Genomic DNA, 20141 nt, shown 5'->3' on the forward strand with positions numbered 1-20141 from the left:
GCTTCCCTTTACCCCCCCCCCCCCCCCCCCCCCCCCGCCCCGTGTTATCTCTAACACCCATCAGAGAAACTAGATAGTAGGTTTTGAAATTGTAGCTTTTCAACAAACTAATATAGGAAGTGTGAATGCAGAATGGATAGACATTGAATGGCAGAAACCAAGATGAGCGCAATCTAGGCACCTGCTCCTTTGTTTGCAGGAGTGGTCTAGTTCCACTAAAATTTGCCAACATTTATAAAGAGTCACATAATTGTATTTTAATATCCATGCATAATAATCAGTTCTTTGTTTGGCTCTCCTTGACCTTTTTAATCGACCTCCGTTCTTAATAGACAGAGGATGATTCAGGTCTGAGAAGCCAGGATCAGGTCATTTGGATGTCAGCAGAGCCTTGGACCGAGTAGTCACTGAACACTCTTTTCTATTTGTTCTGTTATCTGTACAGTTACGGAAGGTTCTAGAACAGCCTCCTATACCTTCTCTGTCATCCTAACAGCTAAACTAAATGAGAATCTGAATGAGGATTTCCTAGGCAGAGGTGTTTGTTTCTTTGATTTTGTTTTTATGTAAGTTTTAGTTTATCTACCTCACCCTATTCTTACCAGTGTTCTTGCAAGTCCTGTCCATCAAGATCTATTTTGAGTTTGGGTGATAAAACTGTTATATAGCAAGTGGTTTCTAATTTATGTAGTAGTTTTAACTTAAGGTATAGAAATAGTTGTTTTATTTCACCAAACATTGGAGAAAGCATGCTAAATTTTGGTACACATCTTTCAGCTCCCAGGGACCTCTGTTGAATTAAATAAACTCTTGTGAATTTTAATAAGGAATGTATGATTACATATAATCAGATATTGATGACTTGAAAATTATTACTTATTCCTCCCAAGGACTTCTGTTGAATTAAATAAACTCTTGTATATTTTAATAAGGAATGTATGATAACATATAATCAGATATTGATGACTTGAAAATTATTGCTTATTCCTCCCCTCCTCTTACCATTTTATAAATAAATACTTACTAATCCATTCTGATTTTGCAAATTTTTCAGCAGAGTCAAAACTTTTTCTTGGTTGACCTGTGGGTTGTAAAAAGCTTTTTGCACTGACCTGGGCTTCGTTTTACTCACAGTGGGCAGTAAGGGACTCATCTGAATTCATTTGTTGTTTCCAGGAAATTTTCTTGTTCAAAGCTTATGATCCCTGTGGGTAAACAGGTGAAAGTTTAGAGGCTCTGTTGTCATTTGGCAGTCTTCGCTACCAAATTATATTATTCTCTCACTTTTAAAATAGAATAGTGATTTGTCTGTCATGGCTAGAGAAGATTTCTTAATTCTAGCCTTTCACACATTCTCCGTTTTGTCCCCCAGGAACTTTGCTATGAAGGAAACCTTTCCTTAGTTCCATTTGACTCAGTAAATTAGAGGTTGATCTGGTGAGGTTTTCTCATTTGGATGTTTACAGAGAGGAAAGTGAGAGACTTGGGTTATTCAATGAATGCCCTATGTTTTAGGGCTTCCTTAGTATGCATTGCCCTTTTCCATTCCCAGGGAAATAAATCTCTCTTGTCAAGAAGTTGATAGTAAGGTGGGCTAAGGCAAAACTTTTCTCTTGACCTATGGATAGAAAATAAGTCATTGTAAGAGAAGAAATGGAAAAGGGACACCTAGAAGGGTGAGTAACCCATTTTTTCCTTGTCTATAAGTGAAATGAATTTGAATATTGAATACATTCATGCTTGAAATATTGGTGAAATCAATGTTCTATGATTATTAAATATGATTCATAATGGCCTTTTTATTTGGTGATTGCGTACTTAATTCTGTAAACAAAATAAGGAGTAAGTCTTGCATTTCCCTTTTTTTTCTCGTGCGTATTGAAACTTCTCTGGGTCCTTGCATTTATTCTCCTGATCGATTCTCTTTCTTGCTGAACATTGGGCTATGCCATAAAGATGCCAGTCACATATTTTAAATCCCCGAAGGCTTGCTTCATTAACTTCTCAAGTATTTGGCAATATTTGGAACTTCCGTGATTTTGCTTTTGTGATTCTATTATTTAGGAGATGCCAAAATTGGCAATAACAATGTCAGCTCTTTAAAGAATGATGACTTCACCATGAGAGGTTTACGGCGTGATGGGAATGCTGATGATATCTGGACTGCTTCACAAAATTCAAAATCCTGTGGGAAAAGCATTTCCATAGAAACTGCCAATTTAAGAGAATATGCTAGATATGTACTGAGGACTATCTGTCAACAGGTATTTTTCAGTTTTAATTTGACTTGATCTATGAATATATAATTGTTTTTGTGGAGATGCTCACTGTTATAGGAAGCTTGCACATTGTTGGTCCTTTTCTTCCTGCTAACTTTGTTTGGCAAAAAATTCAGATTTGTTGTAGAGTTGCAATAATAGTAAAGAACTCTGGTGTATACCTTGTATACAGATTCACCAATTTTTTACATTTTTCCACATTTGCTTTATGATTCTATTTGTGAATGTGGATGCATATACTTTCTAAGATTTTGCTGAAGCTTTTGAGAGTAGATGGCATATATTATTAATCTTGAGTCTTTAATATTTCAGTGTTTACTTATAATAGAACCAAATGCAGTCATCAAAAGTCAGGTAATTTAGGGGTGCCTGGATGGCTCAGTCAGTTAAGCATCCGCCTTCGGCTCAGGTCATGATCTCACGGTTCGTGAGTTTGAGTCTCATGTCGGGCTCTGTGCGGACAGCACGGAGCCTGGAGCCCACTTTGACTTCTGTGTCTCCCTGTCTCTGTGTTCTTCCCATGCTCATGGCTGTCTCTCTCTCTCAAAAATAAATAAATATTTAAAAAAAATTTTTAAACATAGAACATTTAGCTTTTGGAACAGTAATTTTTTTCTCACCTGTAGGTCACATTCAGTTTTGTCATTTGTCCCAATAATGTTGGATTTGTCTGAAATTTCCCATACATTAGTTAGATTATGCCTTCTTGGCCAAAATGATACAGAAGTAATGTTGTGTTCTCAGGTAATCACACTTGAAGTCACACAATGTCCATTTGCACATCGCTGGCAGCAATCAGTTTGATCACGGTGTCTCCATTGTATGGTTTCGAGATTTCTCTGCTATGTGGTTTTTTCCCCCCCCTTGCAATCAGTAAACAGTCTTTGGGGAGACACTGTGAGACAATACAAATATTTTGCCCCTCATCAAACTCCACCACATCTATCATTCATTTTCATTCTTCCCCAAACCAGTCTTTACCAGTCTTTACATGCTGCAAAATGGTGGTTTTTTTTTTTTTCCCACAGCTCCTCTACAGTTAACAGTTTGCATTCTATTCTAAGGAAAGCATACCCTCATTATTCTTATTTATTATCCATATGTATTATAATACACTGTCCTTAGCTATTTTCATGTTCATATTGTCCCAGCTTTTTCCAGTGGAACCTTTTCATCCTGGCTTTTAAGTTATTTTGACATGTCTCCATCTCCCTCTTGCCCTCCACCAAATATTTTCTTAGTTCCTGACCCCTATTGTACTTTCCCTGTCCCATACCTGGAATTAATCATTCCTCCAAGGAACTCTCATTCTAGTTAATCAAGTATGGTATTTAGAAGCCAAGATATGGACACTGTGGTGCTCATTACTATGGGCAACGTATGTTCGTTGCCTCTGGACCCTTTCAGCAGGCAGAGTTAGGAGGAAATATATCCGTATACATAAATGTGTGTGTGTATATTCTTGAGTTCATACTGATATGTCTAGAATTAGTAACTCCACTTAGTTCTTTGCATTCCCCCATTCCGTATTAATTTTGTCTTTTCCAGTAACATCAACCATTTACTCATTTGCTTAATTCTACACTACACCTGGAATGGTTTCAGAATTGCTACACCTATACCACTAGGAAAAACGTAAAAGGAGTTGAAGATTTGTTGGTATTTCTTTTTTCCCTCAAGGTTTATAGTATTGTGTTAAAAAGTTTTTTGAACTTTCTCCTTCAATATGGATATGTTACTCATTTGAAATAGAACGAATTGCATTTGTTTCTGTTTGCATTCAGTTTAGATTCCCATTTTTTTCTCCCCACCTCAACTCCATCTTTAGAAGAACATGCATCTACAAGTCAACTGTATAAAAAGGTGTACTTAGTGATATGTCCTTCGTCTGTTGTCTCTTCTATCCTGGGTTTTTTCCTGCCCCGGGTGATCAGTGTTCTTATTTTCTGATTTATCTTCCTTTTTTTTTTCTTTTAATTTATCTTTTCTTGTAAGAAGTATAGTATACCATATATACTATTTTCCATTTTAGTGGAGATGTTAACAGGGTCGTGTTTTTATTAGGGCATATTGCAACTATGTTAAAAGTTTGCTACATAGTTTTATAGATAATGAGAAGCAGTTGTTTATTGGTTCCACTATGAGTGTCCACCAGAATCACCAAGGGTCAGACAGTTTTAATGTTTGTTTAATGGGTACCACCATCAGATATTTATTTGTTGGAGCCTGGGCAATGGAATTTTAGCAAGCTCCATAGGTGACTTTAATAGACACTCAGTATTGAATTACCGGTATAGTTAAGAAACAGCCTTCCTCTGAAACAGACCTGGGTTCAAACTGGACTCTGTTGATGATTTCTTACCCATCTAGTATAAGAGTTTGCTTTTAAAACAATGATGAAGAAAAAGTGATAAGTGTTCAAACTGGTTGAAACTCTATGGAGGGCAGTTGGCCATATGCATTTATCGTCTTAAATTTTGGTATACTCCTTGACCCAACAATTGTACTTTTATGAAATTATCCTGAGAAAATGATTGTGTAGAAAGCAGATGTGCACACATGTTTACCATAGTATAAAAAAATGTCTGTTTTCTAAGTGTTGTACTATATTTTATGCAGTGGGATATAGTATGCATTATATAAAAATGAAGACATGTTTTAATATAGAATCATTACCATTATATGCCAAGTTATAGGAAATGATTACAAAACAATACCTAGAGTAAGGCTCTATTTTCCAGTTGAGAATGCGCACCAATGTTCATTACTCTCTTTAGCTTTCTTTTCTTTCCTTATTTGCATATCTGTTCTTCAGATTTAAAAAAAAAAATTTTTTTTTTACATTTATTTATTTTTGAGAGACAGTGTGTGAACAGGAGAGGGGCAGAGAGAGAGGGAGACACAGAATCTGAAACAGGCTCCAGGCTCTGAGATGTCAGCACAGAGCCCATGCAGGACTCGAATCCATGAACCGTGAGATCATGACCTGAGCCGAAGTTGGACACTTTACCACCTGAGCCACCCAGGCACCCCTCTTCAGACTTTTTAAACCAATGCCCTGCTTTGTATTTTTAAGAAGTCACAATACCAGAAAGTAAAAAAAAAAAAAAAAATTCCCTCTACTTTTTTCATGTAATTTTTTAAAATTAGATTTCTGTCTGCTTTATCTGTGTATCATGTTTTAGTGCATGTTACATTCACACAAGGGAAATCTCTGCCTATCAACCTAACTGCTGATTTTTTTTTTTTTTTTTTTTTTTTTTTAGGAATGGGTAGGAGAACATTGCCTAAAAGAACCTGAAAGATTGTGCACAGACAAAGAGCTTATATTGGACCCTGTGCTTTCAAATATGCAAGCACAGAAATTATTGCAGCTTATTTGTTATCCTCATGGTATTAAAGAATGTACGGAGGGCGACAATCTTCAGAGACAGCACATTAAGCGCATTCTTCAGGTGAGTTAGTGATTAGAGTCTAAAGATTATGTGTCTATCGCGTAACACATTTTCTGTGATTTTAACAAGAGTAGTTGAACCTTTTTTTTTTCCCTTTCTCATTGCTAATTCTTGACCTCAGTTAATTCTGATGTTTATTCTCTCAGTTTTCTTTATAGTTGTCACACTCCATTGCTAGGTGAATGTTGATAATGCAAATGGTATACAATCATTATAAATATTGATCTTTTTAGTCTACTGTATTTACATGAGACATAAGCTTTCTGGAGGAATAGTCTTAAATATATAATTCAAAAAATATTGAAATCATTTTGTAATGGGTTTGCTTAGAGAAATAGATTTTGAGAGAAAAATGCTTGTTTTATTTCTAGTGACTGGCTGAGTGTTGCACATTATTTTAATGTTGTTTCTTATTTCTTTGTGTCTACAATGAAAATATGTAATGGACGCGGAAGCCATTTGATCCTGGCAAATCCCTTTATTATGTATGATTATTTCCTTTTTTTAAAATATTTATTTATTTTTGAGAGAGAGTGAGCACATGTGCGTGTAAGTGGAGAAGGGGCAGAGAGAGAGGGAGTCACAGAATCCGAAGCAGGCTCTAGGTTCTAAGTTGTCAGCACAGAGCCCATTGTGGGGCTCAAACCCACGGACTGTGAGATCATGACCTGAGCTGAAGTCGGACGCTTAACTGGCTGAGCCACCCATGCTCCCCTGATTATTGTTTCTTGAGAGAGGGAATACTGCAAAGAATTATTATATTTTCAGATATGTTCAGTATTCCTAATGTGTTAATTCTTATTGTTTTCCCCAGAATCTTGAGCAGTGGACGCTGAGGCAGTCCTGGCTAGAACTTCAGTTAATGATCAAACAGTGCTTGAAGGACCCTGTGAGTAGATATTGGAAGCATGTGTATGTATACAATTTTATGAACAGCAAGAACATGATGTTTGAGGAGGAAGTAAAATACATGCATGCTAGTTTTCTTTTGTGTCTCTCCAGGGCTCTGGTTCAGTGGCTGAGATGAACAACTTACTGGACAATATTGCAAAGGCAACAATAGAGGTATTCCAGCAGTCTGCTGACTTGAACAATAATTCTTCTAATTCTGGAATGGGCCTCTTCAACCCAAATGGGATTGCAACTACTGATGCTGGTAGCACAAGGCAGAATGGAATAAAGACATTTCTAAGGTATTTGTTTTTCTGCAGTTTTATTGGGCTACCATTACTTTGTCCCATGTGATGGTATATTTTTATTTGCATGATGCAATTATTTTTCAGAAAGCTTCAGCAATGTGAAGAAATTACTTGCAAGTGTCAATTATCGTTATTTTATAATATATTAAAGGGCAATATTCTGGGATGAATGATGTCTCAGTTTTAACCATGTCCAGAATCTTGAAACCACATATGACACCCAGAGTGGATTAATTTCTTTATTGTCTCCTTAAGGCTACTCTGTTCCATAGAATTCATTATATAGGAAACACTTTCTGCCATCTTTATTAATTGCCAGTTTTGCACAAATAATAATCGTGATAGACTGATTTGTATTTCATCATTTGGGTAGAAAGTATACCTAATGAATTTAAAAGTTTAAAAAAATTTGTTATTAATGTGTTAAAACATAATCAGCACATTTCATATCTTATCCATGACATAAAAGTGTGTTGCCTGTTGTACAGGACTATGACTAATCAGAGAGCCAGAATCATAGAAGAACACCAGCATAGATTAATAACTTTTGTTATAGTATTCTCCCAGAACCCGATGTTTTATCTCTTTCCACAGTGAGAGTGGAAAAGTGTATCCACCTGTCTGCTTTGGTAAGAGGAAAGATAGTACAGAAATAAAAGGGAAGGTTTAGTGTGATTGGTGCTTGTTACGCATGGAAGTTTTGCCCTGGGGTTTCTGTTATAACAGTGAGAGCAGAGGAAGAGGATGCCTCCTCGTGTATAATACCTATTTCTGGTTTTAGTTCCTCTGAACGCAGGGGTGTATGGCTGGTGGCCCCCCTAATTGCCAGGCTGCCGACCTCTGTGCAAGGAAGAGTATTGAAAGCTGCAGGAGAGGAACTGGAGAAGGGACAGCACTTGGGCTCTTCTTCAAAAAAGGAAAGAGACAGACAAAAACAGAAAAGGTACGGCTGCAAGGTGTGTCTCAATGTGGAGGCTTAAGGAATAATTGAGAACAAATAGCATCTTGCAGATATAGTCACTGTACCCAGAGTCCACGGACATTTCTTTTTTATTTTTTTTAAATGTTATTTTTTTAGAGGGAGTATGTAAATAGCGGGGAGGGGCAAACGAAGGGGGAAGGAGAGAGAGAGAGAATGAGAATGAAAATGAGAATGACAATGAATCTTCTATGGGGCTCAATCCCATGACCCTGGGATCATGACCTGAGCCGAAACCAGGAGTCGTGTGCTTAACTGACTGAGCCACCCAGGCGCCCCTGAAATTTCATTTTTAAGTGGAAATGACAATATTCTGTTAGGCAAGGCTCCGTTCCTAAAAAGTTCTAGGTTATATTTAGTATGCTAGTTCTCCGGGCTCCCTCTGGACCCACATCACTTCTGAGCCATTGAAAATACTTCTTAGCCTCGCTTCAGACCTCTTGAATCAGATCTGTATATCCATTTAGTCCCTGTATTCTACACTTAATTACTTTTCATTCTTTTAATTATTTGTTTAAAATACATAGAATTATTTCCAATTCTGTCCTCTTGGGCCTGAAAATAGTTACTAGTATTTTTAACATTTAGGGCTCTTGTTCTAAATATAAAATTTATAAGCCACTTAGTTTAATGTTTTCTTAATTTATTTTAGGCTGTATAAAAGGTTTCAAATAGTTACATTTGCAAACTGACTCTGTTACTGAGAAAGAACAAAGCCATCCTCTGATGTGAAAATATAAATTTAGCACCTCAGGAGTAAAGGGAAATAATGATAATTTCTTCCATTTAGAAAATATATAAAGAACATGTATGGTTCTTATCTCTTAATACTGTTTTAGTAGCTACCACTTATTGAGATCTTATGAAATGCCAACTTTTGTATAAAACTTACCGCATACACACGTGAACTTTAAAATTTTCACAGCAATCAAACATGGTAGGTGTTCTCATTATACCCTTGTTACGATAAAGAAAGGGAGGCATTGAAAAGTTCATTTCTCAAGGACACGCAGCTAAGGAATTGTAAAACTAGAGTTAAAACCTAGGTGGTCTGGCTTCTGAGTCTGTGTGCTCTTAAATGAAGTGCACTTTGGTAGAGACCTAGCTTTGCATGTATTTTGTTATCTGGTTGTTTAATGTCTGTCACCTTCGTCAGTGTGAGTTGACCAACCAGATGACTCACTTTTAATTCTGAGAGTTTGCTCAAGGGTGAATGTATGTACATTGCCTCCCTTCCCACAGATGGTATTGCAGAGTTTAAAGGTGACTCTTCCCAAGTCCGTCTCTCACAGCTCTGCTGTCAGAGGATGAAGCACATTGAAATATTTGGGTCACTTTAAGATTTTTTTTTTTTTTTTTTTTTTTGCAATATAGCAATTAGTTTGTCAATATGATTTGTCAGTTCTCTGATGATTAAAGAAACATTAATAAAATGACAATTTATAATAGACCTTTTTTTTTTAATCAAATGCCTTAAAACCTGTTAACAAGACAAGGCTTAAGGACATGGTGGGTTACTAAGGAGCTCACTGCTCTTGTATCTTCCAGCCTACGTGCTGATCTGAGTTCTCCCAATACCCACCCTGTTTGGTCAGAAATGTGCTGAGGGTGCCTCGGTGCCTCAGTTGGTTAAGAGTCTGACTTCGGCCCGGGTCATTATCTCACAGTTCGTGAGTCGGAGCCCCGCATCAGGCTCTGTGCTGACGGCTTGGAGCCTGGAGCCTTCTCTGGACTCTGTGTCTCCTTCAACTTCTGCTCCTCCCCTGCTCACAGTCTGTCTCGTTCTCTCTCAAAAATACACAAACATTAAGAAAAAAAAAAATGTGCTGAAAAATAAAACAAGCTCAGCAATCACAGAGGCCTGTTTCCTTGACCCTGAGATAACAGTTTTGTTTGACAGAAATGTTTAATTTTTCCTCATATGCTGTATGTAAAGTGATACTCATGCAGATATTTGCCTTTTAATTCAGCCAACTATTGTAAAATACAAACTCTCTTCTGCCTGCACTCTCCCAACATGCTCCTGCAGTGTGAATTTATGCTAGTTTGGGAATGCCTTCCAGGGCTAGAGCATGTTAAATTGTTTAGATGCATCACAGTGGCTTTTGATCTTATTAGTAGAGATATGATTTAACTTTTCGAGTAGGGTTTGGCTATTTCCTACTCTCTTCCCTTTTCTTATAATAAAGTAAATAAGAGCCAGTAATTCAAGGGCAAGAGATAGATGTTGCACAGGAGGTAATCCATTCTTTCTAACTAGATCTGTTCTTACTACTTCCTTTGTAGTATGTCTCTTTTGAGTCAACAACCTTTCCTCTCACTGGTCCTTACCTGCCTTAAGGGACAAGATGAACAACGGGAAGGCCTCCTAACATCTCTTCAGAATCAGGTTAATCAGGTAAAGTATACTGGAATTATTAAGCCAGTCAAGTACTTGTCTAATGGCATTAATTTGTTTTTCTTTGAAATACTGAGATTAAACTAATAAGAATACAACGTGTTTTGATTAGAGGCAAGGCATCACAATCCACACCCTATTCTGCTGTTTGGCATTCTAGTTACTGTAAAATTAACAACTTTATAATATTAATTATGCCTTGGATGAATGTGTACTATAAAGACAATATTTAGTGCATTGCATACAACTCTGACATACCTGCTTTTCTCCTGCCCCCGCCCTGTGGGAGAGGTCCTGGGGCAGTGTGTGTTGCAGGCATGGCCGTAACCCAGAGGAACCTCTATCCAGGTTCTCTAGCTGGGCCCCTGCCTCCCTGGAGACTCTTGGCTTGAGTTCTGTCGGTTCAGAAACTCAATTTTGTTTTCTTGCCAGAGCCAGGCCAATGCCAGTTAAATGTAAAGAAGCTCATTTATAAATAAGGCATGATGATTCTTTTTATGAAAAATTTGACTTTTGGCTTTCTACCAACCACAGTGCTTCTGGTCACTCTTTGGGCCACTTGCATTTTGTGTCCTTCAAAGAAACCAGGTGATCACACTAGAAATCGTAATGGGTGGAATTGAACAAAGTAGATAGACTGGTCATGTGGGATGTTTTATCCTGCTACAAAGCCAAATGGAGACTTCCTGTGGCCCTGTGTCTCTAGGACATCATGTCTTTCTCTCGAATGATAGTAGATGAGCATGAATAAGGACACTTAACTCATTTGGTCCTATCATCATTTTCTCCCCTTTGGAGATGAGAGATCTGTCCTTTGTACAGCAGCGGAGTGATCCTTCTAAAATGTAAATCATGTATTAGTCTGGTGCCCAAGATGCTCCAATGTTTCTTACTGTACCTAGGATAAATATTCGGTCTGGGATTATAAGGGCCTATGGTGATTTGGCCCTGGCTCCCACTTCTGCCTTGTTTCCTACCAGTCATGCCTCCACTGTTTACACTGACCCCATTACTGTCATTGCAACTTGCCAGGCAGATTATCCTTGCAGCGCCTTTGCATCTTTTCTTCGCCTTGCGTGGAAGGCTTTCCTCCCAGGTGTTATCAGGGTCAGCTCCCTTGCTTCCTCAGGTGTCCCCTCCTCATGGAGGCTGTCCCTGATCACTCGCCAAAAAAAGGACCACAGTCATTTTGTATCCCCTTGCCCTGGTTCATACAGCTTGTTACATTTGACTTAATTTTATTTGTCCTGTTCCCAGAATGTATGCTGTCATACAGCTTTGTGTCCCTGCCTTGCACCGTCAGGTCAGGTTTGGGAGAGGACTCCATTGTGATGAGATTCGAGGAATGTTGTCCCCTCACCATGCCGTGTCCTTATATGTGTTGGGCAGGGTTACTTCTGCACGTGACTCATTTAAACTCTTAAGATGATTCTCTGTAGTTAATGTATTTCAGAGCATCCCAGTCGGAGAAAGGGCTTTGCTCTTGCCATCTGATTCTAGGGTGTTGCCACTTGTGGCTTCCCTTTCCTAAGCAGTCCTTCCCCTTTTAACAGTAGTCTTAGTGAAAAGCAGTACATCACTGGACTGACATCAAAGATGTCATATTTTTCAAAATACTATACACTGCCTTTATCAAGGAAGATACACTGTATAGACAAGTCTGTAAGATAGCAAGCCCCCCCTTCAATATAACATGAAAATAGGACCCTTGTTAAATGTCATAGCACGTCCCTAGAAATAGAACACAGGACTGATATAAAGTGTAATTTTGTCTATCCAGTACTTTACAAAATCAATGAAATAGCATTTTAAGTATCTTTATTTTTGTTAGTCTTTAACTTCATAATCCTTTAAAGCTTTTTCTAAGACTTCCTAACAGAATTGTAAATTGATAAGAGTTTTCTTCTTCCATCTAGAAAGGCATTGAACAAGAAATAGCTCCATTTCTGTCTGTGTGGAAGAAGGGAAGGAAAGTTAAAATTTTACTTAGCTTTTTTAATTAATTTTTTAAACTCAGAAGTTATTTTTGACAGTAAGAAGCACAATGTAACTTTCAATATGAGAAAAAAAATCAATTTTAATAGGGAAAATAAGTTTTGTTTTTTTTTGTTAATTTACTGACTTAGATTTTAAGTAATTGGAGAGAAGAACGATACCAGGATGACATAAAAGCACGGCAGATGATGCATGAAGCATTGCAACTTCGCCTAAATTTGGTAAGGGGCATTTTTCTAGTATTTTCTCTCTGTTCCACTTAACTAAATGTGAAAATAACTCTAGCTTTCCACTTCTTCTGTGGTCATGGTCTTCTCACAAGGTGAGGCCTTCCACTATTGGCTCTCTCTCTGCCATAACTTCCCTGCCTTTCATGCGCACTGTTTTCCTGGCTGCTGACCTTCCTGTATGGGCTGGCTTCTAGAGAGCAATAGGCATTTTGGGCATTGGTTTGCTTTCTGCAACCTCCTGCGCCCCGGGAATTGCTCCTTCTTGTCAGTTGGTGCTCTGAGGAGGTCTGAGAAGGCTACTAAATTGAGAGGAATTAGCTTTTATTACACTCATTTGAAGATCATGTAAAAATGTGCCTTAAGTTGAATTTTTGGCAAACTTTCCATCACATTGATCATAAAAACAAATTCAACAGGGAGGTTTTATAGACATTTACAGACACATTGCACATTTCTTTGAATTTCTCTTTTCCCACTGGACAAGCCTGAATGAAGGCTACTCTGGAGGAAGGATTGCCTGATTTTTGGCAGTTTTTAAACTTAATTTCCACACATGAATGCGTAGACCTGGGGGCCGAGCCGAGCCCCTGCTTGTCAGTTCTTCTGTGTTACTGGATATTTGCAAGTGTTGTTATGACAACAGACTTAGATCCAATAGTAATTTAACAGCATCAAGTGTAGATAATCAACTTACCTGATTTTGACCTATTCAGATTTAACTAATTTTATGTCATAAAACCAGGTATCACAAAAGGTTAGGATTAAAAGAAAAGTAATTTCCCTATTATTTGATTCTTATTGGCCTCCTGCCCACACTCACGGTCCTCCTCTCCTCTTCCCTCCCCTTTTTTTCAATGACCAAATTCCTATGCTGAAAGAATCAGAAAGAGTGAGAAATAGGTAGCTAGGTAAGAGAGAAGACATGTTAATCCATAAAGCAGAGTGTGTTTGTTTTTTAAAAAAAACAAATCAAAATTGGCTGCATAAAGTGATGGGGATGGCATTTGTAATAAAGTTTTGTTGTATTTTTTTGTGCTAGGTAGGAGGAATGTTTGACACGGTGCAGAGGAGCACCCAGTGGACAACAGACTGGGCCCTCCTCCTGCTTCAGATCATAACTTCTGGAACTGTTGACATGCACACTAACAAGTATGTTCTTATTTCAAATTTACTATTCTGTACACGTGCATGGTAGAAGCTTTGCAATAGTGACTACAAATTGTGCCACATCTTATTCTCTAGGTACCATCAAAAGCTCTGTGCCTTAAATAAAAATGCTCCTTCGTTAAGAGTATTTGGCTTTTACAAAAAAAAAAAAAAAAAAAAGAGTATTTGGCTTTTACTTTATAGTGAAAATAATTATTTCTTCCCACTCTTAGTGAATTATTCACAACAGTTCTTGACATGCTGGGTGTGTTAATCAATGGAACATTAGCCTCAGACCTATCAAATGCATCCCCCGGGGGATCTGAAGAGAACAAACGTGCATACATGAATTTAGTAAAGAAACTGAAGGTAAGCTTATGACCTGCTTATATATCATGATCTCAAAGAGTTTATGCATTTGTTATTTACTGCATTTTATCTTAATTTATTATGTGTTAAATTAGATGTTATTTATTGCATTCAGTTAAAATTATGTGATTATTTTGCTATTTGTCTCACCTCAGCTTGCTGGTACTCAAAAGCATATAGCTTGAAGGTATTTCTTAAATTATATTCACAAAATGTTTAACTTTTTAAGGAACTTTAGAAATGTAAGTCAAATACTTAAGAAAAATGCCGCCGTTGGATTTAAGATAAATCCATGCTTGGACTGGTGCCTCTAATTGAAAAATAACCATTTGCACTGATATTTCTAAACCCAATTCATTTGACTAACCACTAACACAATTTTTGAAATAAACTGTAAACAAATGGTGCAGAGAAAGATCAATATATCTGCCGACCTTACCAGTAAAATAACCAGTGAGTATCTTGAGGTCTGACCCTGGATTGGAGCATGTGTTCTGTGCTGCTGCTTCTGCCTTCTGATGGCAAATACTACCCTGGATTTTTGTCACTTCAGCACTGTGATGTTTGTTGTGTAACCAGGGTTCCATTATGTGTGTTCTATTTTCTACTTAAATAGAAGAAATGAAACATACTCACTACTCTAATTGAAAGCTGCATAATCGACCATGTTCAAGGTTAAAGAACAGACTTGTCATAAAAAAGGAAATGTTTCAGAGAGAAACTTCCTTCTTGCTAACTTTTGCCTTCATTGTAATTTCTGTCCCACTTGTCTCTTTTTGTTTTTTTTTGTTTGTTTTTTAGAAAGAGCTAGGAGACAAGAGATCAGAAAGTATTGACAAAGTTCGACAGTTGCTACCTTTGCCAAAACAGACATGTGATGTCATTACTTGTGAACCTATGGGTTCCTTGATTGACACAAAGGGAAACAAAATTGCTGGATTCGACTCCATAGATAAAAAACAGGCAAGAGTAAATGTTTGTTTCTTATATATATTTTTTCTTATTTTCCCAAAGGGTATATGAAATATCTCAATTTTACAGTTTCTTGATTTTTTTTTTTTAAGTATTTTCTTATCCTTTAAATGCATTGGTCATGGACATTATTATATAGATCTTTGTTTAAAACTTTATGTGAGGGGGGCGCCTGGGTGGCGCAGTCGGTTAAGCGTCCGACTTCAGCCAGGTCGCGATCTTGCGCTCCATGAGTTTGAGCCCCGCGTCAGGCTCTGGGCTGATGGCTCGGAGCCTGGAGCCTGTTTCCGATTCTGTGTCTCCCTCTCTCTCTGCCCCTCCCCTGTTCATGCTCTGTCTCTCTCTGTCCCAAAAATAAAAAATTAAAAAAATTAAAAAAAAAAAAACGTTGAAAAAATAAAACTTTATGTGAGGGGCACCTGGGTGGCTCAGTTGGTTGAGTGTCCGACTTCAGCTCAGGTCGTGATCTCCCATCTAGTGAGTTTGATCCCTGCATCGGGCTCTGTGCTGACAGCTCAGAGGCTGGAGCCTGCTTTGGATTCTGTGTCTCCCTCTCTCTCTGCCCCCAACCCACTCGAATTCTGTCTCTCTCTCAAAAATAAATAAACATTAAAAAAAATTAAAAAAAACTTTATGTGAATTTCTGAAGCCACCAAGGGAAAACTAAGTGAAAGGTTAGTGTTTAAAAGAAAAAAGAAAAGAGAAAAAAAAAAAGGCAGGGGGTGCCTGGGTGACTTACTGGGTTGAGCATCCGACTCTTGATTTCCACTCAGGCCAGGATCTCATGGTCATGAGATCAAGCCTTTCCTTTCAGTTTAGAATTGGAAACAATGTATATATATAGATAAGAAAAAATTGATTGATAAAGTCTTTATGTTGTAAGCTATTTTGAGTAAAAAATATTTTTAGAGTAATGTTACTTAATTTTCTCATCAATTAAACAATATTTTAACAAACACTTGTTTTATGTATGCTATTAAACAAGTTTCCCTTAAACACAAGAAGAGTGATCAGTTATTCTTTCAATGAACATTGAGAAACCACAAATTTGTGAAATCACAGATATGAAAGACAGAGCTCCTGCCCTTAAGCAGAAGTGGATAGACAATTACCATGTGGTACACAGTGTTAGGGGACCCTGAGAAGGAGCCATCACACTCAGATAAGGAGTAGGTAGTCAGAATAGGGTCTCCAGGAAAACTGAGCGTTGAATTATTTTCAAAGATTAAGAGTTAGCTAGGAAGTAGGGAACGGTCTGGTACAGGCCAATGGAAGAGTTTTTGCAAAGGTATGAAGGAGTGTGGTTCCTAGAAGAAAGGCAATACTTAATTAATTCACAGTAACTAGAGTACTTCTACCAGTATGGTTGTAGAGATGGAAAAAGCTAGCATTGTGGGCATGTTGATTTTGCAGTGTCATTGGGCTCTCTAGTGGTGAGACATCTTGAACCCATTAGGATATATGGTCTTTGCCCCTAGGAAAGAGGTCTAAACTCTAGGCAAGTATTAGGAAACAGTCCATTTATACATGATAAATGAGCCTTCATTTTGCATAAATCCATCCACGTAGATAAGAACAGGAGCATTCATATCTTGTGGAATGCCTGAGTAGTTATTTTTGTGGTTATTCTGAGAAAAAATATTTTCAAGTTGGTATCCCAGGGAAAGTACAAGAGACATCACCGATTAATGTTAAAAATAAGAAACCTTTGTTTTCAGAAGCATAGTAACATCTCCTCTTGTTAACTCATTAGAGGTAATCTTGTATTGAAGGGACTTTATTTGTACCTGTTGTCACAAGTTATGTCTGTAAGAATATTCCCTAACTATTCAGAAACTGGCTTATTAAGTACATGGAAGATTCCTGTATTGAATCAAGTCCATACATGTTTGGATTGAGGTAAATTTGAGCCCAAGTAGAGGTTGACAATAACTTGACTCTCAAGTTTTGCTTTATCTTTTTTTTTTTTTTTAATTTTTTTTTCAACGTTTTTTATTTATTTTTGGGACAGAGAGAGACAGAGCATGAACGGGGGAGGGGCAGAGAGAGAGGGAGACACAGAATCAGAAACAGGCTCCAGGCTCTGAGCCATCAGCCCAGAGCCTGACGCGGGGCTCGAACTCACCGACCGTGAGATCGTGACCTGGCTGAAGTCGGATGCTTAATCGACTGCGCCACCCAGGCGCCCCAAGTTTTGCTTTATCTTAAAAACAACAAAATAAATTGCAAATGGTTGTAACTGATTATAATTCAATACAGTAAGATCAATATTGCAGTATTTTTTAGAAAATATTTTTTCCTGAAAAACAACAGCAGCAAAAAATACTAAATGAAAAGCACCATTTTATTTATTTATTCATTCATTCATTCATTCATTCATTCATATTAAGTTTATTTTTGAGAGAGAGCGCATGCGTGTGAGTGGGGGAGGGGCAGAGAGAGAGAAGAAATGGAGAGAGAATCCAAAAAATCTCGTGAACTCACGAACCGGGAAATCATGACCTGAGCTGAAGTCAAGTTAGATGCTCAACTGACTGAGCCACCAGGTACACCGAAAAATACCAATTTGCAGTAATATATACTCAACCACGTGGTGTTGAGCATCACATGTATAAAGAACCACAGAACTGACTTTAAAGGTCTGAATTCTAGCTGCAGCTTTCCAGTGATGTAGCCTTGTAACCCTGAATCAATGTGTTTCCCCATGTGCTGTATGCTAGGGTTCTCTAAGGCATGCAGCCAGCCAGAATATTCTGTGTATCCTTGTCCTAAGCAAGCTTGGGCTCTCGGTCAGGGAAAGATCTGAACGTGTGTTCACAGAGCATTATTTCACTACAGGGTCTTCAGGTGTCTACAAAGCAGAAGGTGTCCCCATGGGATTTGTTTGAGGGTCAGAAGAACCCAGCTCCTCTGTCTTGGGCCTGGTTCGGGACTGTCCGAGTGGACCGAAAGGTGATCAAGTACGAGGAGCAGCATCACCTGCTGTTGTATCACACACACCCCATGCCCAAGCCCCGAAGTTACTACCTCGAACCGCTGCCCCTGCCTCCCGAGGAGGAAGAGGAGGAGCCCACATCTCCCATCTCTCAGGAACCAGAGCGGAAATCAGCTGAGCTGTCAGATCAGGGAAAAACCACAACAGATGAAGAGAAGAAAACAAAAGGAAGGAAGCGCAAGACGAAATCAAGCTCAAGAGTTGACGTGAGTGTGAGAAGTAGGGAGGTCTTTGGCTCATTGGCATCTAGTAAGAGATTTAATAGTGCCCAGATTCTTTTCCTAGAAACATTATGAAGAGCATTATCATCCTTCTTGTAACAGTTGTAATCTTCACAAAGCTCTATTTTAATTAATAGAATGGCACATGAATAGTGACCTGTCACAGAGGACAGGATTATAGCTTGTGATTTTTTTCCTTCTCTACTTTTCACTATTTTAAGTTTGGGCTTCCATTGTGAGTAGTATTTAATTAATATTTCAGTGCCTCATCATTTCTCACATTTGAAACTTGAATTGTTTAGACCCGTAAAAGCTCATCATCTTACATATTTTTATTATAAGACATGTCTAAAATATTTATCGTATTTTGAGCACTTGATAATGGTAGTAGATTAATATGGAAAACTATTTGCATTTCCCTAGCTAACATTCCATCTAATATATCCAATAGGATGTTTCTGAGATTTCATATTTTACTATTTCACCTTAACTTCCTATATATTTTACCTCTTTCACAGATTTTCAGACTTTATAAAAGATGAACACAATTTTAAAAAGTCCTATTCCTTGTTTTCCTATTAGTCTTCCCTACCTCTACCAACATTTTCTTGAAAACAACAGAAATCATTGAGATGGCAGTTTGGGAATAATTTTATAACATTTATAGAGTGAATGTGTAAGGTATCTTTACAATTAATTCACCTAGAAAATACTTGAGAGAGAATTTACAACATTTTTCTACATAATGCAAGGGTCTTCTTGTTGTACCATGGAAGATATATTCATAATTGTATGTCTAATAATTATCTAATAGGGTTAGGGTTATGTCTAATAATTATCATGTCTAATAATTATCACTTACCTATATCAGAACCACAACGTATCTTTTCCTAGCTGATAGCTTGGTGATTAACATTTTTCTAGGGAAGACGACCATCGCTTTTGGATACCATTGAATGGTAGTGCCCTCTTCTCATACCTTCTACCAATATTCTTCCTACCAATACTCCTTTGTCTTGAAGAGGTGCTTAATAAGGTCCAGACGGCCACTCCCCAGAATCTGGACTCCTAGGCTGTTAGTCTACATGGATAAGTTTCTGTTATTTTCAGAATAACACCCTCTTAAAAGCCTGAAAATTCCTCTCATTTTCCAAGTGAGCCCTGGTAATATCCCTTCCTCCCATACTACTTCTGAAACTGTCCCTTTCTAGTGGGTTGTATTTCAGGGATCTGAGGTTTTGTTTTTCCTTTATCCTTTAGGGCTACATGGAAAGAAGCGGGGTGGGTAGGTAACTGGGACATTCAGGTGTGATCCTTAGAGACTTTGCATGTCCCATAAGGAAGACAAAGCCCAAGTGCAGGAAATGGGAAGCAGGCAGATGGCAGAGAGTCTGCTTCATTTGTGTACTGGCTTGAATAGTGGAAATAAGATACCATCTAGGCCAGGGACTGGTCCTGAAGTATTGTGCGTCTTCATGGCCTCATTCTCATCCAGACCCAGCATATCGAGAAAGATTCCTAAAGTGACCTAAGATGAAATGATCTGGAGAATGAGCATCTGAAGATGTTCTTTCACCTGTGGGCAGTGGTCAATATTGACGTGCTTTTAGTATTTTAAAAACAAACTTCAGAAGTGATCCTTTTCCATCTTCCCCCCACTGAAGCCAAGTACATTTTTTTCTGCCAAACATTGACAAACTTTACTATAGGGGGTTTAAATAAAAAAAGTGCATAGACAAAAAGGTGTTTAGGAAACTTGCTACAATACCTACATCCTGGGTCCCCAGGGAAGCAAGGGAGCGATTACTGGGTAGGCTAGAGGGGTAGAGGCACGGTGTTTGCCACCTGCATGCCCATACCCACCCCGAACATAATAGTTCTGGTGACATGTTCTGCAGGGGAC

General features: G+C 38.0%; 2 protein-coding genes across 11 annotated transcripts in view; one reads left to right on the forward strand and one right to left on the reverse strand.

The window, feature by feature from the left end:
• The window catches only part of P2RY12 (purinergic receptor P2Y12), a 46617-nt gene extending 32005 nt beyond the window's left edge, over positions 1–14612 (reverse strand). The window contains exons 1-2 of one of the 4 annotated variants that reach the window (XM_040480508.1): positions 14490–14612; positions 1133–1205 (exon numbers count right to left, since the gene is read on the reverse strand). The gene's annotated coding sequence lies outside the window, so the exon portion shown is untranslated. Of the gene's footprint in view, positions 1–1112; positions 1206–9494; positions 9583–14489 lie in introns of those variants that run through there. The other 3 variants (XM_040480505.1, XM_040480509.1, XM_040480506.1) reach the window with 3 other exon arrangements.
• The window catches only part of MED12L (mediator complex subunit 12L), a 341839-nt gene that overhangs the window by 279260 nt on the left and 42438 nt on the right, over positions 1–20141 (forward strand). For all 7 annotated transcript variants that reach the window (XM_040480492.1, XM_040480491.1, XM_040480494.1 and 4 more), the window contains 11 exons: positions 2065–2264; positions 5546–5734; positions 6549–6623; positions 6737–6927; positions 7715–7876; positions 10199–10310; positions 12437–12526; positions 13575–13684; positions 13915–14050; positions 14852–15013; positions 17861–18223. In XM_040480492.1, coding sequence (XP_040336426.1) covers positions 2065–2264; positions 5546–5734; positions 6549–6623; positions 6737–6927; positions 7715–7876; positions 10199–10310; positions 12437–12526; positions 13575–13684; positions 13915–14050; positions 14852–15013; positions 17861–18223 — 1790 coding nt within the window. The remainder of the gene's footprint in view (positions 1–2064; positions 2265–5545; positions 5735–6548; positions 6624–6736; positions 6928–7714; positions 7877–10198; positions 10311–12436; positions 12527–13574; positions 13685–13914; positions 14051–14851; positions 15014–17860; positions 18224–20141) is intronic.

This window comes from Herpailurus yagouaroundi, unplaced genomic scaffold, assembly GCF_014898765.1.
Source record: "Herpailurus yagouaroundi ecotype Mexico unplaced genomic scaffold, PumYag 159, whole genome shotgun sequence".
In the NCBI taxonomy this organism is placed as follows: domain Eukaryota; kingdom Metazoa; phylum Chordata; class Mammalia; order Carnivora; family Felidae; genus Herpailurus; species Herpailurus yagouaroundi.